At 39.8% G+C, this 27840-nt stretch overlaps 1 protein-coding gene across 2 annotated transcripts in view; it reads right to left on the reverse strand.

The window, feature by feature from the left end:
* Positions 1-27840, reverse strand: part of LOXHD1 (lipoxygenase homology domains 1) — a 272249-nt gene that overhangs the window by 46815 nt on the left and 197594 nt on the right. The window contains exons 29-33 of one of the 2 annotated variants that reach the window (XM_027869011.1): positions 26619-26754; positions 25212-25420; positions 17262-17447; positions 4123-4250; positions 1808-1925 (exon numbers count right to left, since the gene is read on the reverse strand). In XM_027869011.1, coding sequence (XP_027724812.1) covers positions 1808-1925; positions 4123-4250; positions 17262-17447; positions 25212-25420; positions 26619-26754 — 777 coding nt within the window. The remainder of the gene's footprint in view (positions 1-1807; positions 1926-4122; positions 4251-17261; positions 17448-25211; positions 25421-26618; positions 26755-27840) is intronic. The other variant, XM_027869010.1, reaches the window with a different exon arrangement.

Here is a 27840-nt window from a genome sequence, read left to right on the forward strand (position 1 = left end):
TGTGTGACCCTGAGAAAGTTAGTTAACCTCTCAGTGTCCCCAGACAATGTTGTAGGACTGTAAGTTGAAGAATAGTTGCTGATCTGAATTGGTAAATGGTGCTTTCTCAACAAGAGCCCTCCAAACAATTAAAATCATAGGTCTGGAACAAAACCATACACATATACATATATGTATGCATATGTATATATATGTATGTATACACACATGTACATATATATATATATATATAATACATACATATGTATATACATACATATGTATATACTTCCATCCTTCAAGAATCTGACAGTTTGTGGTATGGGTAGTCTTTACAGCAAAACAAATCACAATCCTATAACCTTGTAGAATGTCTTTGAAAGCTGCTAAAGCTGGAAATCCCATTGCCCTGTGTCCAGCTCTGTGGTAAGTCTCCCTAAATTTTGTTAGGTTGGTCCGTGAGTCACTGATGATACAGAGCCTATGACCAGGTCCATACTGGAAACATTTCAGTCTGATGGGACCTATCAGGACCTGTGCTCTGCTGAGAGCCTTTTGGATCCCAGAGTCAACTCCCAGCCACAGCATGGCATCAGAAGAGAACTTGAGTGCAGGAGGAAAAGGTTGTGCGCATGTATATAAATATAAAATATGATATGATGTTATAAAATAATAAGATATGATACATGGTGCAATATGACATGACACAATATGATATGATAGAATGATAACATCTAGCATTTATATAGGACCTACTACTAATGCTACTAAGCATTTTATAAATTATCTCATTTGATTCTCACAAAAACTGTGGGAGGTAGGTGCTATTTACAGAGGAGAAAATGAAGGCAAACAGAAGTTAAGTGACTTGTCCAAGGTCAGACAGCTAGTAAATGCCTAAAGTTGGATTTGAACTCAGGTCTTCTTGACTCCAGGTCTTCCTGGTGCTTTATCCACTATACCACCTACTTGCATGATATGATTATAATATAATATAATACAATACAATATAATACAACATAATATAACATATAATATAATATAAGGTGTGATGTGATGTGATGTGATATGATATGATATGATATGATATGATATGATATAATATAATATAAAACATGCTGAGTCGTTTTAGTTCTGTCTGACTCTTTGTGAACCCATTTGGGATTTCTTGGAAGAAATAGTAAAGTGGTTTGCCATTTCCTTCTCCAGGCCATTTTATAGATGAGGAAACTGAGCCAAACAGGGGTAAGTGACTTGCCCAGGGTCATACAGCTAGGAAGTATCTGAGGCCAGATTTGAACTCAGGAAGATGAGTCTTCTTGATTCCAAACCCAATGTTCTATTCTGTGCACCACCTAGCTGCCCTATAATATAACATAATATAACCCAATACAGCATCACATAATGTAATATCTTCACACACATACATTCTTACTTTATTGCTGTGAATATTCCCTCCACTGATGTGGACTGTAGCTCCTTTTCGCCTGGGTAGATAGCTTATTTCCATTACCGGAAAAAATGTATCACTTGGTGAATAACCTCTTGGTGAGGATATATATGTGTAAATATTCCTTTTTTTCTTTACCTTGAGAACAATGTGGAAAGCAATATTCCAAGAAGTGCCAGATCATACAGCTGCTGGGGAGGGATGGGGAGAGAAAGGGCAGCAACTTTGGGAGAAGGGTCAGGTTTCAGGGTTGGGGCAATATAGCTCTATGAGCAGATGATAATGCTAAGAAGGAGCCAGGTAGAGAGAGAGCAAGGAGACTGAGCAGAAAGGGGATGGCAAGTGAAGTGTGGTGGTGTACTCCGGCTCATCTGTTACCTTGTCCAGGAACCACTCTGGTCGGTTGCCCAGCCCGTCCAGCCGCATCCGCATCTTTGTGAATGGGGCAATGTCATCGATCTCCATAACGAAAGTGTCGTTCTGTCCTCGTTCAAATCTGTGCGCATGGGGATAATATTAATCAGACAATATTTCTAGGTGCTTTCTAATTGCAGAACAATTTCTACACATTAGCACATTTGATCCTCACAAAAAAACTCTGCTGGAGGCAAATTATCTGTATGTTCTTATCCCCATTTTACAGATGAGGAAATTGAATTCCTAGGCTGGATTGTGGTGACAGCAACTCACAAAGACTATGTAAGGAGTATTAGTAGGAAGGTTTTAATCTGTCAGTGGATAGAATAACTTTACCAATGAAGCCACAGATCTTTTTAAATTCTTATTTTACTTCCCATATGTTTGTATTTTCTCACCTTCTTTCTTTCTAAGAGTCAAGAGACCACAAGGAGCAGTACAGTGTAGTGAGTCAAGTGCTGCTCACTAATCCCCCATCTAGTTTCCCTTCATGTGGCTTAAGGTGAATATTGTCCCCCCTGATAGTTTCCATAAACTAATTCCCCACTCAGAAAATATTAAATCATAGAGCTTTGTTCAAATAAGGTATCCTGGAAATTTCTAGTCTTTATTTGCCTTCATTCTTCACACTTTTCATTTAGCCATTGTCTCCTTGAGACAGCATCACACACACACACACACACACACACACACACACACACACACACACCCCTAGCAAAGAGAAGGGGGAAAATCTATTTTTTAAAGAGGAGCAGTTTAAATTTTACTCTAACTCATCATTACTTCATGAAATTCATTTAAGTCTCAGTTCATTTTGCCCCTTCACTGGAAAGAATACTCCCTGGTCTATGTGAGTGACTCCTCGCCATCTTTTTCCATTTTTTTTGTACATTAATCACATCCTTCTTTTTGTGGCTGCAGGAGGCTTAACTCCACCCCTCACTTCCAACCCCTCTGCTTTCTCTTGGGCTCTGGGAATGCAAGGGTGGGTTTAGCTAAGCACTTCTGCCAGCCTTGGATGGTGAGGCTCTATGCACTGCACCTGAAAGATTTGATTCAATAATCCCTGGAGAAGAACCTCTGCTTGCTAATACTCCTCCTAAGAAAGGGAGCTTTGGGGCAGTGATAGAGCAAGACTGAGTTGCCCAAGGAGTTTGCATTCAATAACCTCAAGTTTCTATTTGTTCCTTTGCATGGCCCCTCTCAATTGCCAGTGTCCTTTCCCTCTGGTCCCCTTCTCCTCCCCCCACTCTCAGGAAAGATCTTAAATTACTGAACGAGTGACTGCCCAATCCCAGAGCAGGTTTCCTTTGGTGGTGGACATTTATTTTACTGAAGAGCAAAGCCTTAAGAAAGAGAGATGAAGACAAGACAGTGGAACTTCCAGTTCGGTCAAGAACATGACTGGGAAAAACTTAGGGTGCTGAAACTTCCTGGGTAACTGAAACTGGGTAACCATTTAAGGTAGTGGCTGTTTCCACCTATAGCCCAGCCTGGCTCTAGCACTACCCTGGTGCACCTGGGGTGGAACAAACAGTATGGCTGCATTGAAACACTATGGAATAGAGTGAAAAGAGGTCAGGCTCACCCCCCCCCCCCACCCCCACCCCCACCCCAGAGGCCCGGTATGTTCCAAGCTGGGAGTTTCTTCTACCCTGTACTCAAAGACATTATAGTCTAGATGGGGAGATAAACTATACCAATATGAAAAATGAAGGTCAGTACAAGGCAGTGTAGGATTAGAACCAAGTGAATGGTATCATCAGTGCCATAGGATCTCAGAGGTGGGAGAGGTCTTTGTGGGCTGGATTGGGCTGAAATTGCTTCATGAAGGAGGTGAGACTTTGAGTGGTTCCTTGAAAAGAAGTTAAGATATAGCTAAGTGTAGCTGCCCTTTCCTGACACATCCCACCCCAACTCCCACCCCTGCTGATATGGACATGTTATTTTGCCCAATAGAATGTAAAATCCTTGAGGGCAGAGACTGTTCCATTTTTATCTTTGTGTCCCCAGCACTTAGTGTGGTACCTGGCACATGGTAAGTGCTTAATAAGTGCTTGGTGATTGAGCTATTGATTAATGGACATTCCAAACAAGGTCAATAACATGAAGAAAGACATAGAATCAGGGTTGGACAAGGTATTTAGGGAGGAATAGGAAAGTGACCCATTTGACTGGAGTTAAGGATGTGTGGAAAGGAGCAGTAAATGATAAGATAAGAGAAGAGGTAGGATGGGACCAGATGCAGAATACCAGAGGTTAGTGCCTCTACATACCGTGCTTTCTTTTTGTCCAATTGCACTTCTTCTGTGCTCCCATTGACTCCATAAAGTGTCATAAAAATGTTGGAATCAGTGCCACCTCCAACGATATCACCTGTCCAGACGGTCATTTCATACATGATCTGCCAAAAAAGCAAAGGTTGGTTTAAGGTTCTTTCATAGAATCACATGAACAGTTTGAGAGCAGCAATTTAGTTCAACCCAAAGCAATTCCCATTGTAACACACCCAACAATTGATCATCCAACCTATGCTTGAAGATCTTCATGGAGAGGGAGCTCATCACCTCCAACATAGCCCATTCCATTTTTGGATAGCTCTAAGTTTTAGGAAGATTTTCCTGTTATCAGACCTAGATTTCCTCTTTGCAACTTCTTCCCATTCTCTCCTCTGCTCAAAAGAATCCCAGGACATATTCTCTCTCCTGTGTGGTCTTAAGTGTTTTTCATTTGTATATATCTTGTCTCCCCAGCTCAATTTTGAGCTTCTGAAAGTTCCACTTCCAGGAGTCAAGATGGTGGAGTAAGAAGTAAATTGTTCTTACCCTCCCTTACTGACCTTTGAAAATCCAGAAAATACTGCCCCAGAAAAGCCCTGAGCCAGCAAAAAGACACAGCACTGCAGTCTTGTAGCCAAGGAAGTTTGGGGGATTAAAGTGAAAGACCCCTCTCACTCTGGGGGAGGGGAAATAGTACAGGATGGGAGGTGTCCCAGCAAGTCAGTAGCAAGCTCCACCTCAGCATACCAGGGGAAGATCCTGAGACCCAGATTGGTAGAGCAGGCAAGTGCCAACACCAGGACTCTTCCCCCACCAGAGCCTCAATACAGGCAGGGGAACCAGTAGACACCAGCTTGGAAAACCACCATAAGCCACGGTGTTCTCCAGCTGCCAAATCACCCAGTGCCTCAACACAACTCTGGGAAGTACAACTCCAGGAAGCAAAACTCCAGGCTGATAGACATCCATCAGTAGCAAAACATCCCTGTGCAAGGCCCAGGTGAGCAGGAAAAGAAACTTGGGTAAGTGCCCCCTTCATTCTAGAAGGAGAGCTCAACTTTTTTTTTAAAGTTAGGAAATAGGCAAACACCATGCACAAAAAGCAGAAACGGACAATGACCATAGATTCTTATTATGGGGAAAGGAAAGATCAAGGCACAAATTCAGAAGAAGACAACATTGTCAGCATACCCACATCCAAAACCTCAAAGGGGAATATGAACTGGTCTCAAGCCCCAAAAGCCTTCTTGGAAGAGCTCAAGAAGGATTTTAAAAGTCAAATAATAGGGTAGAAGAAAAATTGGGAAAAGAAATGAGAGGCATGCGAGAGAGAGTCAATAGCTTGGAAAAGGAAAGAAAAAATTAATTGTAGAAAACAAGTCCTTAAGAAGAGCTTCTGGAGGGCAGGGACCAAGGCTCCTCCTTTGGCTAGCACAGCACACAATTCCTATTGTACTTTGTTTTTTGCAACACATGTACTCCTGAAAAATTACGTGAATCAATTTGTTATAAATTGAATTCCACTTTGAATCTAGGGAATTTGCTATCCATTCATTTATTCCACAAATAGCCAATAGACATTTAGTGAACTATGTGTGAGGTGTGGACTACTTAGTTTTTCTATCTGTACTTTCACCACCTAGAAGAGACCCTGCCACATGGTAAGCATTTTCTAAATATTTGTCAAATTGAATTAAACTCAGTGTATTTTTTTGCAAAGTGAAGAATTTTACTGGACTATATGAGATTTGCTTAAAGCAGGGCACACTGACAATACTGTGGGCTCACTGAACCACTGCCTGATTGATGGTAGGGATGTCCCCAAGAGCAAATGCAGGTAGATTCACTCTCTATGATAGCCTTAGTTGGGGATATCCTGGTCACAAAAGTATCAATCCCAGAAGTACTACTGTAGCCATTATTTAAAAAAAAATGTTTATTGTGAGTTACGCCTGTATTAAGGTTTGCAAAGCACTATACAAATGTTATTTCATTTGATCTTCATAATAACTCTAGAAAGTAAGTGCTTACTATTATCCCCATTTTATAGATGGGGAAACTGAGTCTGAGGGAGGTTAAGGGACTTGCCCATGGCCATACAGCTAGTAAGTGTCTAAGGCCGGATTTGAAGTCAGGTCTTCCTGACTCCAGGCGCAGCACTCTATCCACTGTGCCATCTATGTGCCTAAGACACAAATGCCTCTTTTGTGGCAGCTATCTACCAATCACCAGGTCATTCTTCTTTTCTCAAGAAGGTCACTACCTGAAGGCTCGCATCTTCCCTTCCACTTCAATCCCTGACCTTTTCTACCTAGAAACTCTCCCATCTTCTCTATCCTGAAAAAAATCCTCATTGGACCCTAGCAACCCCTCAAGCTATCATCACAGACCTCTCTTCCACATCTCTACCAAACTGGAAAAAGCTATCTACACTCATTGCTTCCATTTCCTCTACTATTATTCTTCTCAGTCCTTTGTAAGCTGGTGTTCAATCTCTCCCCTCTCTCCCAAGTTAGCAGTGATCTCTTAATTATCAAATACAATAGCCTATTCTCAGTCCTCATTCTTCTTGACTTCTCTGTTATGTTAAATAGTGTTTTCTGTCCCACCATCTCACATATTCCTCTCTGAGTTTTTGTTAAACTGCTCTCCCTTAGTTCCCCTTTGCTAGATCATAACCTGCATCCTGTCTCCTAGCTATGGGGTATCCCTCTAGGCTCTCTTTTGGGCCCTCCTCTTTTCACTCTTTCTTCTGGTGATATTATGGGTTCAATTATCACCTCCATGCATATGACTCACAGATTTGAGTTTCTGTTTTGAGCTCCAATCCTGCATGGCCAACTGACTATTGAACATTTCCAAATGAATGCCTCTTAGGCATCTCAAACTCAACATGTCCAAAATAAAAGTTATTCTTCATCCTCCTCCCCCACCCACCCAGGCACCCTTCTTCCTAACTTTCCTGTTTCATGTGAAAGTATTGCTGTCTGTCAGGTTTCCTCCTTGACTCTGGGCTCTTCCTTGTTCTCCATATCCAATCAGTCCCTAAGTCTTGTCAATTCTACCTCCATGATACCTCTCATATCTATCCCCTTCTCTCTAGTCACACAGACACCAACCCCAGTCCCAGTCATCATCACCACTCTCCTAGGCTCTATCAATAACCTCCTAATTAGTCTCCCTCCTTCAATTCTTTCCCCTCTTCAGTGCATCCTACACATAGCTGCCAAACTGATGTTCCTAAAGCAGGGGTAGGGAACCAGTGGCTTCAGGGCCACATGTGGCCTCAAGGCTGCAGGTTCTTCGCCCCATCCTAAAGTGTATGTCTGACCATGTTATACCACTCTACAAGGAGTTCCTGTCACTCCCTATTTTCTCCAGGATAATAATAATACAAATTCTTCCATTTGACTTTTAAAGTCCTTCATAATCTGTCTCCAGCTTATTACCAGACTTATTACATATAACTCTCCTTCACATACTCTATAGTCCAAAAAACTGGCCTACTTACTGTTCTTCATGCACAACATGCCATCTCCCATCTACATGCCTTTGGATTGGCTGTATCCAGTGCCTGGAATGCCCTCTTTCCTTAGTTCTGCCTCTTAGAACCCCTGGTTTCTTTCAAGACACAAACCAAGTGCTGCATGAAGCCTCTCCTGTTCCACATGGTTGCTAGGGCTCTCTCCTCAGAGTACTTTGCATATATTTTGTATTTACTTGTGTGTGCATGTATAGTTTTTTTTTTCCATTAAACTGTTAGCTCCTCAGAATGAGCCAAGATGGCAGAGTTGAGGCAGCAACCCAACCGAATTTTCCCAACATTCCCCTCCAAACAACTTCAAAATAATACCTCAAATCAAATTTTGGAGTATCAGAGCCAAAAAAAAGTCAGGGTGAGACATTTTTCCAGTCTAAGATAACTTAGGACACCTAGATGGAAGGTGGCCTACAGTGCCTGAAATGGTAACAATAGTAGTGAGCCTTGGAGATGGCCATGACAGTGGCAGCAGCAGCAGCTTCAGAAGCTCTCAGTCCAGAAACCATAAGGGGGTCAGTCAATTGGTAGAAAGAGATTACAGGGGGACTCTTTGCTGGGACTGGGTACAGGATTGAGTTCTGTATTCCCCATACACAGTTCTGGGTTGCAATTCCAGGATAGGGAAGAGCACTTGTGATCATCAGTCACATAGGAATAGGGACCTGGTTACATTTCTAAGGCAGAGAGGATCATTAGCACTTGTGGCTACAAAAAAAGGAACTTGACCATAAAAAGCTACTATGGTGGCAGGGAAGACCAAGAAACAAACTCAGAAGAAGACAATAATGTGAAAATAAATATAACCAAAGCCTTAAAGAAAAGTGCCTATTGGACCCAAGTCCAACAAGCATTCCTGGAAGAGTTAAAGAAAGAGACAAGAGTGGTAGAGGAAAAATTGGGAAAAGTATTGAGAGTGTTGTAAGAAAATTACAAAAAGAAAATTAATAGCTTGGTAAAACAGGCACAAAAAATACTTAGGAAACACCTTAAAAAACAGACTTGGACTAATGGTAAAAGAAGTACAAAAATTCACTGAAGAAAAGAACTCTTTAAAAAGCAGAATAGGCCAAATAGAAAGTGAAGTACAAAAATTAACTGAAGAAGTGAACTTCATAAAAAGCCAAATTGGCCAGATGGGAAAAAAGAGGTACAGAAGTTCACTAAAGAAAATAATTCCTTAAAAATTAGAATTGGGCAAGTGGAAGCTAATGACTCCATATGACATCAAGAAACAATAAAACTAAGTAAAAAAAATGAAGAAATAGAAGAAATATTAATATCTTTTCAGAAAAACAAATTACCTGGAAAATAGATTAAGGAGAGATAATTTAAGTATCATTGGACTGTCTGAAAGCCATGACCAAAAAAAAAAAAGAGCCTAGATATCATATTTCAAGAAATTATCAAGGAAAACTGACCTGATATATTAAATCCAAAGGGTAAAATAGAAATTCAAAGAATCTGCCAATCATCTCCTGAAATAAATCCCCAAAGGAAAACTCCCAGGAATATTATAGCCAAATTCCAGAGCTCCCAGGTCAAATAGAAAATATTGCAAGCAGTCAGAAATAATAATTGTAAAGCCACTGTCAGGATCATACAAAATTTAGTAACTTCCACATTAAAGGAGCAGAGGGCTTGGAATATGATATTCTGGAAGGCAAAGAAACTAAAATTACAACCAAGAATAACCCACCCAGCAAAAATAAGTATAATCATTCAGGGGGAAAATGGATATTTAATGAAATAGAGGACTTTCAAACATTCTTGATAAAAACCAGAGCTGAATAGAAAATTTGAAATTTAAACAGAAGAGATTCAATAAAAGCCGAAAAAGGTAAACATGAAAGAAAAATCACAAGGGACTCAATAAAGTTAAACTGTATACATCCCTTTATGGGAAGATGATACATATAACACCTAAGACCATTATTATTTTTAGGGCAGTTAGAAGGAATCTACATAGAAAGATAGCATGGATAATCTCCAAAGGAAAAAAAAATGAAGGGGTGAGAAAGAGTGATGCATTGAGATAAGGGGGAAGGGAGAGGTAAATGGAGAAAATTATCTCACAAAGTGCACAAAGAAGAGCTTTTACCAGGAAGGGAAAAATGGAGAAGTGATGGACAATGCTTGAACCTCATTCTCGTTCAATTGGTTCAAAAAGGTAAGAATGTATATATATATACACACACTCAGGTGGGTATAGAAATCTATCTTAACCAATAAGGAAATAAGATAGGAAGAAGATTAGAGAAATAGGTGGGGGATTAAGAAAAGGAAAGGTGGATTAGGACAGACAGTGGTCAGAAACAAAACAGACTTTTGAGGAGGGATAGGATTAAAAAGAAAGAAGGATAAACAGAAGAAAATAGAATGGAGGGGAATACAAAGTTGGTATGTGAACGTGAATGGGATGAGCTCACTCATAAAATGGGAGTTGATAGCAGAATGGATTAGAAAAACCAGAATCCAACAATATGGTTTTTTTTAAGGCAATTGGAGTTAAGTGACTTGTCTAAGGTCACACAGCTAAGTAAGTGTCAAGTGTTTGGTCTGAGGCTGGATTTGAACTCAGGTCCTCCTGACTTCAGGGCCGCTGCTCTATCCACTGTGCCACCTAGCTGCCCCCAACATGTTGCTTATAAGAGACACACTTGAAACAGAAAGATATGCACAGAATTAAAACAAAGGATTGAATAGAATTTATTATGCTTCAGTTGAAGTGAAAAAGGCAGGAGTAATAATCAGATCCCAGACAAAGCAAAAGAAAAAATAAACCTAATTAAAAGAAATAAACAGGAAAACTACATTTTGCTAAAAGACAATGACATAGACAATGAAATAATGTAAAAAAAAATTTTACAGCAAGTTTCTGTGATAAAGGTCTAATTTCTCAAATATATAGAGAATTGAGTCAAATCTGTAAAAATAAGAGCCATTCGTTAATTGATAAATGATCAAAGGATATAAATAGGAAGTTTTCAAAAGAAATCAAAGCTATCTATAGTCATATGAAAAATGTTTTAAATCACTAGTAATCAGAGAAATGTAATTTAAAACAACTCATACCTATCAGAAATGACCAACAGCGGGGATGTACACTAATAAGCTGTTGGTGGAATTTTTAACTGGGCCAGTCATTTGGAGCTATGCCCAAAGGGTTAGGAGTGTGACCCTTTGACCCAACAATACCATTACTAGATCTGTATCTCAAAGAGATCAAAGAAAAGGGAAAAGAGATTTTTAAAGAGGGGAAAGAACCTACACGTACAAAAATATTTATGACATCTCCTTTGGTGGTGGCAAATAATAGGAAATTGAGGGGATGCTCATCAATTGGGGAATATCTGAAGAAGTTGTGGAATATGATTGTGATGGAATACTATTGTGCTATAAGAAATGATAAGGAGGGTGGTTTCAGAAAAACCTGGGGAAAACCTATATGAACTGAGACAAAAGTGAAGTGAGAAGAATCAGGAGAACATTATGCTTAGTCACAGCAATGCTGTAAGGATGATTAACTGTGAAAGACTTGGCTACTTTGATCAATACAAAGATCCAAGACAGTTCCAAAGGACTCACGATGAAAAAATGCAATCTACCCAGGAGAGAGAACTGATGAACTCTGAGTGCAAATTGAAGTATAATTTTCTTGCTTTCTTTATTTTTCTTGCTTTCCTCCTATGATATGGCTAATATGGAAGTGATTTGCATGATTTTACATGTATAATTGATATATCACTTGCCTTCTCAGTGGGTGGGGGAGGGGAGGAGTGGGAGGGAGGGAGAGAATTTGGAATTCAAAATTTAAAAAGAAAACAATGTTAAACATAAATAATTTTTAAAAATTTAAAAAGAAAAATAGAAGCTCTTTGAGGGACTATTCATTTTTGTCATTGTATCTATCCCTAGCACAGTGCCTGGAACATAATGAGTATTTAGTAAATGCTTGTACAATTAAAACTAATGGACACAGATCTTGCCCTCCACTCTAGCCTGCACTTAGTATTTCTTATGGCAGAGAGACTATCAGATATGAATAATAATATTATTATTTATAGCTCAATATATACAGCACTCTAATGTCTACGAAGTGCTTATGTACATTGTCTCATTTGATCTTCACAATATCCCTGTGAAGCAGGCACTATTGTTGTCCCCATTTTTGGGATGAAGAAACTGAGACTCAGATTAAGAGACATGTCCACAGTCACACGGCTAGTGAGTAGTGTCTGAGGCAGCATTTGAACCCAGATCTCCCTGACGTCAAGCTGAACATAACCTTGGATGTGTTACTTACATTCTCTGTCCCTTAGTTTCCTCATCTGTAAAATAAAAAGGTTGGATAAGACGGCCTGTAAAGTTCTTCCAGCTTTAAGCCTATGACTCTATGAGTCCATGAGCACTTATACATTTGACTTTGTTAGAGAATAAGATGCATATTGCCTACGTATCTTCCAGATAATTAAAGCTTATCCTTTTAAGTACTGAATTTTTTAAGCTAATCATTTTAATGAAAATTTTTCAAAAATACCTTACACATTTCCTTGCCTTATTAAGCATAGTGCACTGAACCAAACCTAAACTTTTCTTGGTGACTAAAAATCATTCACCACAAGCATCAGTGCTGCACTTCAGTGCCCTTGGAACCAATTAGGGTATGCACGACAGTGTGTCTGTCTACAGACTAAATTCTGCACTTTCGTTGTCTGTTCTTCCATCTCTTCCCTTGCTCTGAGACTGTGACTTCCTATTGACATCAGTGCCTCTGGGAGCCCCCAACTCATCTTTAAGCCTGCTTCTATCCTAACCAATCTTGTTAAATCTGTAGCCTTATTTTACACACATCATTAAGTCTATAAGGTTCTGCGTGGGCACCTGAGAGGTTGACTTAAGCATAGTACAGGAGGTTTGTAACAAGCTACTCTTATCATAGCTGAGAAGTCTTTTTAGTTGTTTTTAATTTCTTTGCTTCCAGCTATGTTGTAGATGACATCAGAAGGTAACCTAGTACAGGAGGTAGAAGACGTGGGTTCTAGTACTGGCTATGCTGCTAATTTCCTGGGTGACTATGTCAATCACTCTCTGGGCCTCAGTTTCCTTGTCTATAAAATACATGGAATGCAGCAGATGATTTCTAGGGCCTCTTCTAGCTCTGAATTCTATGATTCTAAGTCCAACTTCCAAAGAAGTAGGATTGTTATTATTTAAAATAAAGAGTTAAAATATAAATATAATCAAGGGCTAGGTTGCCCAATCAGGATAATACACACCATAGGAATTTAGAAAGGCAGAGAGAAAAGACTGGGTTCAAAGTGCTTAGCACATGGTAGGTACTATAAAAATGCTCATTTCCTTCCCTATTTAGAGAAGGCTTAAGTTGGGCCTTGAAGGCTGGGCTGGACCTTTAAAGCGAAGCAGAAAGGAGGAAGAAGGCCATTTCTCTGGTAGAAGATAATCTAATCAAACTCACAAGTGTCACACTATTTTGGTTGCCACATAAACAGATGGCATTTAAACAAACAAGGAAACAAAAAAAAATCCGAAAGGGTGATTCATTATCTCTTGGGAGAACCAGCCATGAGATGTGAACAAAATGGGGTTCTAACCTTCTGAGCTCTTAGGGGCCCTGAATTCTTTCTTCTCTCTCTCTGGGTGGACCTCAATTTATGCAAAGATGTGTTCCTGAGAACCTGTATCCAAACTGAGTGCCTTTCATTGAAACTACATGTCCCGGGAAGGTGGCTACTGAAACCCAGATGATAATTTTGTCCAGGGAAGAACCCTGGTGTGAATCCAGATATTCACATACCAGACTTCCTTATACTGAGTTACACCTACACTGTGTCTGCCTATGCATACTCACACAAACACACACATGCCAGTAATGATTATTCTGTCAAGGGAAGAGCTCTGGTGTGAATCCAGATGTTCACACACTAGACTTGCTTACACTGAGTTATACTTGTATTGTGTCTGTCTATGCATGGGTGCGTAGGCACACACACATACTTGCACACTCATACAAGTCAGTAACGCAGCATCAGGTCAGAAGAACAGGAATGAACAATGCCAATTTTGGCTGTGTCCATCATGCTGCGTAGGAGAGTTTCCCATCCCAGCAGACAGAAGGTTTTGAGCTATATGAAGGCTTGGATTGCACCACCTGGCAGGCCCATGTGCTAGTACTCCTGCCTACCAGCGTTTCCTTTAGGAACCTCTTTTTTGAGGGCCCAATAACTCAATCCTTTTATTTGAATCTGTTGGGACATAACCGGGAAGGTCTTGGCTCTGACATAACTTCATTCTTCCTACTTTCCAGAGCAATTTTTAGGGTCTAAAACCATGTAGGCCTGTTGGGCAGTAGGGAGCAGGGTTAGACCCCCATCTATAGAACCACTTGAATGCCAAATCTGACATTCAGGGCTTTTGACAACCTAGCTCTGATCTACTTGTCCAGTCTTAGCTTATTCTACTTCCCTTTCTAAATTATATGTTATCCAACTCCATTCTCTGTCCCCATCCTACTCTCCCCCCAACTCTCAGCTTTTCCTCATTCTGTAACCTCCCCCCCCCACTTCCTGTAATGGTCTCAATCTCTTCCCCTTCTCTATGGTTGAAGGACCTTCCCTTCAAAGGACAAATCAGACACTACCTCCTTCCCTTCCACGGCACCTCTTTCCCTTTCAAGTGGAAACTCTTTCTTTCTCCTCATGTTTCTCATAACAGTTTGCCTATTCTTTGTACTTAAATCATTTTGGTGCACTTTTTATCACCGTCTTTAGATTATAAGCTCCTTGAGAACAAGTACTGGGTCCTACAGATCTTTCTGTGCCTAGGGCCCGGCATAATGCCTCGCACACAACATCGGCGCACAGGCTCATCCATCTGGAGCTAGAAGGGACCTCAGAAACCTCCTAGTCTGACCTCTCACTTATCAGATAAAGAAAACGAGTCCAGTGGGCTTGAGCTAATCGGCTAAGGTTATGCAAGTTGTAGCAGCAGCAGAGTTGGGATTTGAATCTAGATCTTCCGAAGCCAATTTTTTGTTCGTTTCTTTGTTTTTCTAGTTTGCCACATCACCCCTTATAGGAGGTGCTTACTAATGTTCACCGAATGACAACACTGTTGTGCTTTCTGGGGATATGATCAGGGCAAGGTGGATGAAAGAGCCCTGCAGTGGGAATCAGGAGGGTTGAGCTCTGATTTGGGCTCTACCACAAGCTTAAGTAAAGTGCAGGAAAGCGCAGTGTGAATGTGGGCAAGTCAACTTAACCAAAAACTCACAGTAGGTCAAAACTAGAAAGAACTTACTGATCTCATAGGAGCTCGTTGAACTCATACATGTAAAGCTGGAAGGAGACCTCAGAGGTCATTTCATCCAAGTCCTTCATTTTACACATGAAGAAACTGGGAAGTGATTTGCCCAAAATCACATAAATAGCAGACTTCTATAATGGAATCATCCTTAGAGGTCATCAGGTTTAATAGACCCATTTTACAGGTGAGCAAATTGAGGCCCAGAGATGTGAAGGACTTCCCTACAATAAGTTGTGACAGCTGGTTAGTGACGAAACGAAGAATGTCACATCTTCTGGTTTCTAGTCCAGGGTTCTTTCCACTCCTCAATTCTACCTCTCATCGAACAATATTTATTGAGTACCTGGTATGTGCAAAGAGAACCAAACTCTACGGAGTCCTGGAGTTTTTACGTTATACTGTGCTCCACAGGAAGCTATTGAAGGAGTTTAAGTAAGGAAATTATAGAGTAATAACATTTTAAAAATCAGCAAAATCATGAACCATTAAAGCTGGGCTTAGATAAATTGATCAAGGAGCAAGCGTTTATCAATTGATTGTTATGCACCAGGTAATATGCTAAGTCCTGGGGAGATAAGACTGAAAGTGAAACCATCTCTGTCCTCAAGGAACCTAGAGACCCTTTTGATCTAACCCTCTCTATTTTATAAATGGGGACATGGATGAGGCTAGAGATCAAATGACTTGCTCAAGGTCACACAATTCATTAGTTCCAGGGACAGGACCGGCATCCAGGTCTACTAATTACAGCCTGGAACTCCTTCTACAATATCACATTTCCTATGATCAAATAAATCTGTTTTCTTACCTGTCAATTTTGAATAATAATCTCTGCCACACCTACCTCACAGGATTTTCCTGAGTACCAAATGAGAACATCTCACATGGCAGGTTAAAAATGTAAAATATTCTACCAGGGGCAGTATTAATTAGGTAGGAACTAAGGGGAAAAGAGAGTTCTTGTCCTCTGTATAAACTGGGGGTGAGAGAAGACCTAGGATTGGGTTGAAGCACCAATTCTCTCTCTTACTTTAGGATTATGTAAACATATGTGTATATATATTACACACCCACACCACACACACACACACACACACACACACACACACACACACTTTAGGGTTCATAGAGTTCAACCCTCTCATTTTACAAATAAGGAAACTGAGGCCTGTCATCTTCCCTATACTTTTACATACTATTATGAAGAACTTACTTGTCCTTCATAATACTTTTGGGAAGTAGGAAGAGCAGCTAGTGTTATCACCATTTCCTACTTTGCAGGGTAGTTGTCAGGAAGGTGCTTTGCAAACATTAAAATACTATTTTCAATTCAATTCAATAAGCATTGATTTAGCATCTTGTATGTGCCAGCACTAGGCTGAGTGATAGGAATACCAAAACAGTCTCTGTCTGCAAGTAGCTTTTGTTCATATAAATGAGTTATCAATATTGTTACTTTTAAAAAAAATCTCATTCTTCTAAATTTAATGAAGTTCAGATAGAAATAGTCTAAGGACAATTTGTTTTCCTATTTTTCTTTTACATTCAGTGTTCTCTGACCTCTGGCACAAATGTATAAAATGATTGCTTTAAAATATTGAATTGAGCTCAGTGGAAGCTTCTCTGGGACAACTCTAGTGGCAGATAGCACAGCTGGAGTACCTGTTGGTCTCTCTGTTTTGAAAGTTTTTCATTTCATGCAGTTTGGAGATTATGATTATTTGGTATGTCTAATAGATCAATATTACATCCAGGCAGTTCTGGGCAACAGGCCTGTCTGAAATGATGCTCTAGTTCCAACACAGTTTATCTGTTGAATTCTCAAAGACATTTGAGGTTTTATGTTTGTTGTGCAGGGATTTGTCATCTGCTAGTTTGTAAAGGCTAGTAAACTTTGAGTATGCATATCTAGCTACCTTATTATGTATCACTAGATAGTCTATAGATGCCAAGCTTTTGCAAGCCATAGTGATACGTACACAGTTTCTAACATTTCATCGAAAAATCTAAATCTATTAATAAATTTGAGTTCCTTAAGGAACTGTAATTTCTGGTGGCAATGACCTGATCCTAAACTGATATTAGAAACCTCCTTTTTTTTTTTATAAAGAAATCCTCATGACTTAGCTATTTGCTCATTATGTGTGTGTGTGTGTATGTGTGTGTGTGTGTGTGTGAATATTTTGCTGGTTCAGTTCATACAGATGTCCATGGAGCATCTTTTGATTCCACCCTTGGATCTTAGCTATTTCATGGACTTTATATTCTGTACCTTCACACCAATATTCACAAACACAGCATCCAGGAGGTCAAAGACTCTGGAAGTCACACCATCACCGCGATCCTTGGCCAGCCAGCAATTACACCGCAGAGTGTACATGCTCCCCTTGGTAGGCACAGCAACACAAAACTCCTCTACCAGCCAACAGCTCTCTGGAGAGGCTCCATCATGACCCAGCTGTGAGACAACAGATAAACAAACAGGAGGTGAACAATGAAGACATGGAATGGTGCAACCATCCTAGAAAGCAATTTGGAATTATGCTAAGAAAGTAAAATGTCTCTCCTCTTTGATCCAAAGATCTCACAGTTAGGTATATACCCCCAGAGACATCAAAGACAGAAAGGTGCTATATACACACTGAAATATCTATAGCAACAATTTTGTGGTAGTAAAGAATTGGAAACAGAGTAGATGTTCATTGATTTGAGAACATTTAAACAAATTGTGATACATAAATGTAATGGAATGTTACTGTGCTGTACAAAACAGTAAATATGAAGACTATAGAAAAACATAGAAAGACTTTCATGAATTGATGCAAAGTGGAGTAAGCAGAACTAGGAAAAGCAATGTACTATGTTGACATGATTATAAGTATAACAAAAATGGGGGAGAGAGAGGAAAAGGGGGAAAATTGAGACCAAGTTTGATCCCCCAAAAAGAAATATAAAAAATGCATCTCTCTCTCTTCTTTGAAAAAGTGGGGATTATGTGTATGGAAAATTGCTCCCTAGTATCAAATTCAATTTATGTTGACTAGTCTTGCTAACATGCTTTTTTCATTTTTTTTGTCTTTTTTTTTTCCCCTTCATTACAAGGAAGAGTTTTCTGGAAAAGGGAGAAGAGAGAGTGATACATTTGGAAATTAAGGTGATGTAAAAACAAGAAGATAATCTTTTTTTTTAAAAGAAAAGTGTCATAAAGTCAGGAACAAGTGTCATAAAGCCACTGAACACAGTGACAATTTTTAAAAAAAGGCAGGAGTTGAATCAACAAATTGAGTATAAAACAGGAGTCTCTAATACCATGGAACCATAGAATGGTTCTTCTACTTATTACCTGTGTGAGCCCAGGAAAGTTGCTTAACCTCTCTGGGTCCTATTCTCCTCTGTAAAATGAAAGGTTGGATAAAAAGTCTCTAATTTCCTTTCCAACTTTAAATTTTATTTTCCTATAATTGATAGTGCTTCAAGGGACCTTAGAAATCATATGGTCCAACCCTTTCATTTTACAGGAAAAAAAAAAACCATGACTATCAAAGATAATGTTATAGTGGCCGAGATCGGCCTAGGGCAAAATTGTGGAGGAAACTGTATCTATTTTTAGCACACCAGTCTCCTCTTTCTGTGCCCATCACTCTTCCTCCTTTCAGGTCCCAAGCCCTGGACACTCAAGGCTCTCATGCTGACCCAGGTATTCTCTGTTAGGGAGGAAAGTGAATCTGCCAGTGTACTAACACACCACTGTGGATTTATTTATTGTCTAAATCTTCTCTAAGATTTTAGAAATTATTTTTTAAGAGGGGGGTGAGGAGAGCCTCTGAGAGCAAGCAATACTTGACCTAAAAAATAAATGTATTACGGCAGCATTTTAGACATCATGACATCAGACAGAAAGATATTTTCAGGTGTGTGTGGGCCTTTGCAGCATGACATAAGTCATATCACAAGGTTTTTTTGCCTATATAATAATATCAATTAATATTTATATGACATTTTAATGTTTGTAAACATTACATATGTATATAGGTGTGAATATACATATATATTTGTATGTGTATGTACATATATATTCTCATTTGATCCTCACAACAGTGGTTGTTGTTTGTCCTGCGTTCTCAAAGAGACCAGACATCAGGGAGGTGATGCCACAACATGCAAGTGACTTGGATTTAAGTGAGGGAGGGCCATGCAAAGTCCCAGTCTCACTTTCTCGTCCAGTGGCCAGATATCGATCAGGATGACTGAATAAGGCCCTGGATGCAGTGGAAGACCTTGGTCTTTTTAAGCTAAGGTCTTGTTCCTAACTGGAAATAGAGTATAGTGGAAGGAACATCTCAGATTGCCTTCCATCTACTCTGTCTGTGTCTTGCGTCTAACTAATTATTTACATGTTGTCTCCCCCATTAGAATGTATAGTCATTGAAGACAGAGGCTATTTTTTGCTTTTCTTTGTAGCCCCAGCATTTAGCACACTATGCCTGGCACACGGTAGGTCCTTAATAAGTACTTGTGGACTGACTGGATTTTGGAGTCAGATGACCCAGGTCTTAATTCCAGTGCTGCTACTGATGACTCCTGTGACCTTGGGAAGGTCACCGTCAGAGAATTGGACTTCATGACCTCTGAGGTCCCTTCCAGCTATAGGTCCTATAATCCTATAATGAGATGCTAAGTCTCCTTCAGCTCTGATTCCCACGACTTCCCAATCGCAGGACCAAAACTAGCAACGGCCTACTGGAACACTGGACAGCTGGGTGGCACCGTGGATAGAGTGCTGGGCCTGGAGCCAGGAAGACTTGAGTTCAAATCCAGCCTCAGACTCTCACGAGCTGCGTGACCCTGGGTACGTCACTTAATCCCGTTTGCCTCAGTTTCCTCATCTCTAAAATGATCTGGAAAAAGCAATGGCAAACCACTCCTGTATCTTTACCAAGGAAAACCCCAAATGGAGTCATGAAGAGTCAGACAACTGAAACAATTGAACAACAACAACAACAACACTGGAACCCTAGAAAACACCAGCAGCTTGTCAGATGTGCTCCCTTTTTGGAAAAGTCACAATCAGATGTATCATTTTAGACAAAGCTATTCTAAGGAAGGAATTTGTTTTCTCTTGACCAAACGTACATGTTTGTAATAAGGGCTTTGTTTTTCTTTCTCAATGAGGAAGGAGCGAATGGGATGAAGAGAGGGCAAATTTTCATTGATTGGAAATTTAATTTTAAAAATAAAAATCACTGGTCAAAGTCATTTCCTGCTATATAAGCTCCCAAAGGGGTGGAGAGATCCCACTTCCTTGGCTCCCTCCCCACTCCTGACCTGCCTGGAGCTATTACTCATATTATCAGCTGCATAATTCCTGGTAGGAAAATCCTCCCAGGGCCAATGCCTCTGCAGCTGCTGAAGATTAAGAACCCAGACTCCACACGGAGGAGATTAGCTTTCTGTGCTAAGATAGCCATATTGAAGCATGGGGTTCCTGGGTGACAGTTTGGGATAAGGATTACAGTTAGGAAGAAGCCGGTCTCCTCCCTGCCAGATTGCAACTCGGATCAGGGGGTAGGGATGTGTGCTCAATGCCTCAGGCTTTTAGGCCCCGGAATCTGGATAAAAAAGTAGGGGGAGAAGTTATAAAAGCAGGAAAGTGAGTAGAATTATTTGTTCTGCAGTTTGAGCAGCACTGTTATTATTGCATGTTTCCTTCTCCCCAGGCCCTATGATTCAGTTGAAAGACCACTGATCTTGGAGTCACTGGACCTGAGTTCAAATCCTGGCTGGCTCTGGCACATGTTATCTGTGTGATCTTCAGCCATTCAATTTCTCTGGGCTTTGGCTTTCTCATTTGTAAGATGACAATGTGGATAGATTTTGGAGATCACCAGGAGTAGACAATGACCTTCAGCTCTTTACAACATCCTAGCCTGCACCTTAGGGTTCCTTCTGTGGAAAAAGCACTGGATTTTGATTCTGAGACTGGGTTCAAAATTCAAGTCCACACTTTATAGTTGTGTTAGTACTTTCCTTTCTGTGGCTCAGTTTCCTTATCTGTAAAATGGGAACAATAATACTTAATCTACTTTCCTCATAAGATTGTAATAAAGAAAATGGCTTAAAACTCTTTAAGTGCTACGTAAAGATGACTTGTTGTTACAGTAGTTAATTCTAAAAGTGTCTCATTACTCACCACTCCAGGAAAACGTTTATTATTCACAGTTGATTTCGTGGCATGGAAGAATAACTAGCAAATGTATGTACCAAGTTTCTGTTTACACATATATTCCCAAGACTCACAAGTGTTTTCCTTTTATCAATAAATAAAAATTCAATTATATTTTACTCATTGGATTAAATTTTACCTAAAGGATTAAATAAACATTTACTAATAGGATTGTCATGCATTTTATGCTACTGATAGGCAAATACTTGTTGACAAGATCCAATTAGGTAATTTTAGTGTGGACTGATAACTCTGGTAGCAGAATTGTAAATAGAACCACCATTGGTGAATTTGCACACTCACTATGTGCCCAGGTTCATCCTAGGGTGCCATGGGGCAAACAGAAGCCTAAAATACCTATGTTTTTGTACCTGTCTCCATGGGGATTATAACTTAGCTGATGAGACAAGAATAACACACATGTCAAATCATATTCTTTTTACTTAATTGAGCATTATTGGGGGTTTAGATGGAAAAGGAAAGACAGCCAAAGAATAGCTATCTATGCTAAACTAATTCTTTATCATTTCAGCCTACTTTATTAATGTAACATTTCTTCAGAAACCTGTTTCATAGAGCAATTTAAAAACATTTAAAGACTGAAATGGAAATTTTATCCGACAAAAATAAAATGTGCAGTTTGTTGAGAAGAGATAAGACTGTAGTAGAGAGATAAAGGCCATTATCTCACTTCCCCAATGATTACTCAGAAAGGCCAGGCAACCTGGGATAGCAGAAAGAACCCTGGCCTTAGAGTCTGAAGCCCAGGGAAGCCCTGATTCATCACCAGAAATCTGGCCACTGGGGAAGAATTTTATTTTATTTTATTTTATTCTATTTTTTTTTGCTCAGAGAAATTCATGAAAACCATCTCCTGGAGCAAACATACTGCAATCTGCACTGGTGAAAGAAGTGCTCAGGCTGACAAAAAGCCCAGATTCTTGATGTACTGAAGCAAATACAATGAAGAAGAGGGCTGTGGGGTCTCTAAAGTAGGTGAAAGGTTGGACCAGATGACCTCTTAATTTTAGGGAAGCATCATGAAATAGTGGATTAACACTGCACTGGGAGCTAGGATATCAGGGTTCCTTCTCTGGCTGTGACCTCAAGCACCTATGACCTCACCTCTTCTCTCTAAAACTCAGTATTCCCATCTGTAAAATGTGACATTTCAATCAGACTTTGATATTCTTTCCAAGTGTAATATCCTATGATATTACTTTTGCCAATATTCTAACTAAAATTGTGAAAAAAATAAATAGTATGAAAATTTTTGAAATGACTAATTTCAAAATACCTTAAGTGTTAAAAGACATTGGGGTAAAACATGTTATTTTCCAGCTTTTTTTGGCTAAGTAAGCAATATAGGTAAAATGTAAAACCAAACTAAGCTTCAGAAGTCTAATCTACCTTGAATCAATCAAGACTGACTATTCACATTACCCACTGATGAAAAGTGGTGGGGGTTTTGGGGAAGGTGTGGAAGAGACATTTTGTAACAAAGTCAACTCATGGAGGGAATGGCTAAAAACAAGTTGTGGTATATGATTGTGATGAAATACTACTGTCCTGTAAGAAATGATGAGCTGTTGATTTAAAAAAAAAACATGGAAAGACTTGCATGAAATAATGAAAAGTGAAATGAACAGAACCAAGAGAATGTTGTATATAGTAACAGCAATATTGTTCAAACAATAACTGTGAATGATCAAGTTATTCTGAGTATTATAAACACTCAAATCATCCACAAAGGACCTATGAAGGAGGATGCTATCCATTTCTGATAAATAGAAGTGTGCATAGTATGGTTTTAAATATATTTATAAATGTGTCAAATGGTGACCTTCTCTGGTGTGGGGTGGGGAGGGAGGGAGAGAGATAGTTCAGAACTTAAAATGTAACAAAAAATAGATAAAATAAAAAACAAAGCCAACCCAAGGAGAATTTGTATATGAACTTGTTGAGACTCATATTCCTCCTTGATTCAGACTCAGCTTTAACCTCAGTAAAAAAAAAAAAAATGTAGTGCACTAACAGATCTGTGACATTTGACAAGTTTGCCGCCATGTAGTGGTTGTTTGAGATAATATATGGAATGCATTTTGCAAACCTCAAAGCCTAAATAAGTGTTAGCTGTTATTATTACTGTTGTTATTATTATTGTTGTTGTTAACATTGTTATTCAACATGTATACATAAATGCATATATTCCTTACAAAGGTGATTTTTAACAAGCATAGATCTAACTATATCACCTCCCTGCTCAATAAGCTGCAGTGGCTTCCTATTACCTCCAGGATCAAATATAAGCTTCTCTGTTTGGCATTAAAAGGTCTTCACAACCTGAGCCCTTCTTACTTTCCAGACTTCTTTTACTTCATTCCCTTCCACACGTTCTGAGATCTAGACATATTGGACTACTTGCAATTCCTGAATACAGTATTCTACCACCATCTCCACACCCTTGCACTGGTCTTAGCCTATGCCTGCAATGCTCTGCCCCTTTACCTCTATCTTTTGGCTTCCTTGGTCTTCTCCAAAACTCAGCTCCAGTCCTTCCTTCAGCAAAAGGTTTTTCCCAGGTTCTCCAGTTGCTAGTGCCTCTCTATCTCAGATGACCTTCCATATACTTGGTATGTATTTGGTAGCAGCCTAGTTATTTACATGTTGCCTTCCCATTAAAATGTATACTTCTTGAGGACAGGGAATATTTTGGCCTTTCTTTGTATTTCTTAGTACAATACCAGGCATATAGTAAGTGATAATACCTGCTGACTGATTGACTGACTAATGAATTATTGTTGACTAATGTGTATAGGTTTTTAAAAGCACAAATAGTAATAATAACAGTTTTTATAACACAATAAACTCCTTTTCTAAATGCTTTCAATTCTAGTTTAGATACTTTATTCTCTTGACAGGAATCATCTGTCCCATTTGGCTGGAGCAAAGTCAGTGTTTTAGTATAGTAGAATGAATGCTGGAATGAAGTCACAGAACCTGGGTTCAAACTCCAACTGTGTTACTTATGACCCTTAAAATCCTGCCTAACTCACTTAGCCTCTCTCATGGCTTCTGCTTCTTTAACTATAAAATAAGGGGGTTGAACTGGATAATCATTAACCCTTTCTAACTCTAACATCTTATGAATCTATGAGTTTAATCCCAATATGGGCCATGAGTTTAAACCAGCTGGTTATTTTACAAATTGTTGTTGTTGAGTCACTTTTCAGTCATGTCCTACTCTTTATGACCCTATTTAGGGTTTTCTTGGCAAAGATATTGGAGTGGTTTGCCATTACCTTCTTCAGATCATTTTACAGATGAAGAACTAAGGCAAACAGGGTTAAATGACTTATCCAGGGTCACTCAGCTAGTAAGAGTCTGTGACTGGATTTGCATTCGTGAAGTGCAGTCTTTCTGACTCCAGGCCTGGTGCTCTAACTACTGCACCACCAAATTGCTTAGTTACAAAGGGACTAGGTGAAATTGTGGATATGTCCAATGCAGACCAATTCTCACTAGGGGAGAAACAATTCGAAGCACATTTTCACTAAACATGGGTTCTATCGTTCATCATAGGTATCTTGCAAATGTGAATCTTTGGCCAGAAGGAATGATGAGTAAGAGTATGGATGGTTTATTGTGAACCTGTTCTCCTTACAGGGAAAAATAGGTCAAAGCACTGGGGGGAAGTACCACCGTTATTCCCATTGGGCAAATAAGGAATGTGAACACTAAAATGCTAAATAGCTTGCTTGAGATCACACAATGGGTTAGTGTTAGAATTGAGATTAAAGCCTGACGTCCTGATTCTAAGACTGGTTCTCTTTCCATCACACCATGCATGCTATGTCCTGGGGCTTAAGGGTACATTTCCCTTTCATTTACTCCTTTTGCCTTCAGTTCCCTCCCATCCTCAAGCCCCTGTGGAAAGTCCCTCTTTGCTAAAGGTCTGGTATTGAGAGTTTCAGTCCAAGAGACCCAAGGGGCTGGCACCTCTATTTTCTTGATGTCTCCTACATCCAGGCCTACGACATAGAACTTCTCCACAGAGCCACAGCTGAAACCCTTCTTCGTCCCAGGGTAATCCAGCCAGATGCGGTTAGATGCCTCATCATCCTCCCCAATAATGATGATGAAGGCACGGCTATCAGTGGCTGCATCCTTCTGCTCACCGGTGGTGATGGTCACATGGTAAGGAATCACTGCAACAGAAGCCCAATGAGCCTGGTTGTGAATGGCGGAGTAGGAATAGGGGAATAGGAATAGGGGAGGGGACACAGATTCTCATAACTATAAAGCTGACAATAACCACTGGAAGTCATTTAGTCCAATCCCCTGCCTCTAAGATGGAATTGTCTTCCTGCCTGGTCAATGACTATTTTGTTATCTGGAGAAGAGGATAGAAGACTCCATAAATATTAGAATAAAAGGAGGTAATCTTTTTCATTGGTATGGAACAGGGGTCAGCAAACTAAGGCCCAGCACTTGTTTTTGTACAGCCTATGAGCCAAGAATGGTTTTTACATTTTAAAGCAAATTTTATTGAATTTAAAAATGTGCAAATCATTCTTGGCTCTCTGGGCATACAAAAGCAAATGTTGGCTCATAGTTTGCCAGTCCCTGGTATAGAATTTTATATTTTTCAAAATGCTTTTATAGGCAAGTATTTTATTTGATACAATAATAATATGAAATAGATGGGCATTTGTATGGAAAGGCAGTTTAACATAGTGAAAAGAACTTTAGACTTAGCTAGCCATCTGACTGTAGGTAAGTCACTTAACTTCTAGAAACCTCAGTCCAATTATCTGTAAATTAGGCAAAAAATATTTGCACTATCTTCCTCATAAGAAAGCACTATCCACATAATGCTACTATTAGCATTGTTGTTGTTAATGGTATCCTTATTTTTCAGATGAAAGAACATAGGCCTAGTGAGTTCCCATGATACCTGGGGTCACACAGCCAGTCCGAGGCAAAGCCAGGGATAACAACCCAATTCCCCAAAAGCTTAATTCAGTCCTCTTTTCACTACTGCCTGCTATGAGCTAATGGACATGAAAGCATTTTGAAAAGCACATACAAGCAATTATTGTTATGGCTGATGGAATGACTGATTGATCAGAAGTGTCTAGAGCTCTTTGTGACAAAGTGAGGCAACATAGTGCTCATTAAATAGAGCAACAACTCCAAATCAGTTCTTTACTGACAGTGAGTCATTAGCCCCATTTTCGTAGCTGGAAAACGGCTCCTTTCAGCACATATCCAGTGGACAGCGCCAGCACTAACTAGGCAGGCACGGAATTCCCATTCTTCCTGTTCCTCCCCCAGCATCTTTCCCCTTTCACAGGCTCTTTCTCCTCCCTCAGCTTCCCCTCCCCACCAGGGACAGTCTCTTACATGGACCTTCCTGAACATAGTTCACCAGAGGGCCAGTCACAGTATCTATATCGATTTCACTCATCTTGGAACTGAGAGTCATCTCCCAGAAGTCAGCAGGGCTGCTACAGTTGCTGCTTCGGTCACCTTCATATTCCTGACCAGAAGAAATAGAGGGAAGTTGAAGATCAGGCCTCTCTGAGCCTCAGACCATTTCCATACATTAAGCCTGTCACCACGAAGATAGTAGAATATGGTAAGGTGGTAGAATATGGTAAAATAAAACCTATCTTTAAGGTTTAATGGAGATCAGGTGACAGAAGCTTTCTATGTAGAAAGAGGACTGTATTTGGAATCATGGACCCTGGATTCAGGTGTTAGCTCTACCTCTAACTAGCTTGGCCAAAGCACTTAACTTTTCTGGACCCCAATTTCTTCATCAGTAAAATGGAGACACCACCTACCTTTCCTTACTCAGAGTGGTTTTGTTAGGATGAGAAGCATGAAAGCACTTTGAAAAGCATATATTATTACACAAATATGTCATTATTATCATAATTATTATTTTTATAACCTCAACTTCTACACCAGCTGCAGCCCTAAAAATACCTATATTGTTGTCGTGGTGCCGAACCGTGAGTGCCCAAGGAAGATCACAAATCACAAGTCAAAGAGGAGAGGAAACTCAATTTCTTTGGTGCCAGTAGACTCCTTGTTCTGGTCAAACCAAAGCCTTCAAGGCCACAAGATAATCATTACTAATGATAATAATAATTCTTTTCCCCTCTAAAGTAATGGCATCCTCCACACATTATCATGTCTCCTACTTCCATATGAACTCTATCCTGATCCCAAGGTGACTAGAGCATCCCCCATTATTTTGTATTTATTTACAAACTTTTGTATTTGCTTGTCTGTAGATATTTGCTTTCCCTCCTCCCTCTGCCCTAAGAATGGATTTCCATGAGGGCAAGAAATATGTTTCATTTTGGTCATTGCATCCCCAAACACCAGATATATCATAGGTACTTGAGAAGTGCTTGTTGAATTGAATTTTGCATGAGAAGTGACCCTACTTTTATAAGGGCCATGCCAGCAGGGTATGAGCTATAAGCTCAAGCAGGTCCCACCAAGCTGAAAAGTTTTGAATACAGGCCTGGCCACAGGTTGCCTTATAAGGATTGGTCAGGGGTTCGTCACCAGGGGTGACCAGATTCACTGGGATTGGGGATGTAGGGTAGCA

This window comes from Vombatus ursinus, unplaced genomic scaffold, assembly GCF_900497805.2.
Source record: "Vombatus ursinus unplaced genomic scaffold, bare-nosed wombat genome assembly UNPS02014791.1, whole genome shotgun sequence".
In the NCBI taxonomy this organism is placed as follows: domain Eukaryota; kingdom Metazoa; phylum Chordata; class Mammalia; order Diprotodontia; family Vombatidae; genus Vombatus; species Vombatus ursinus.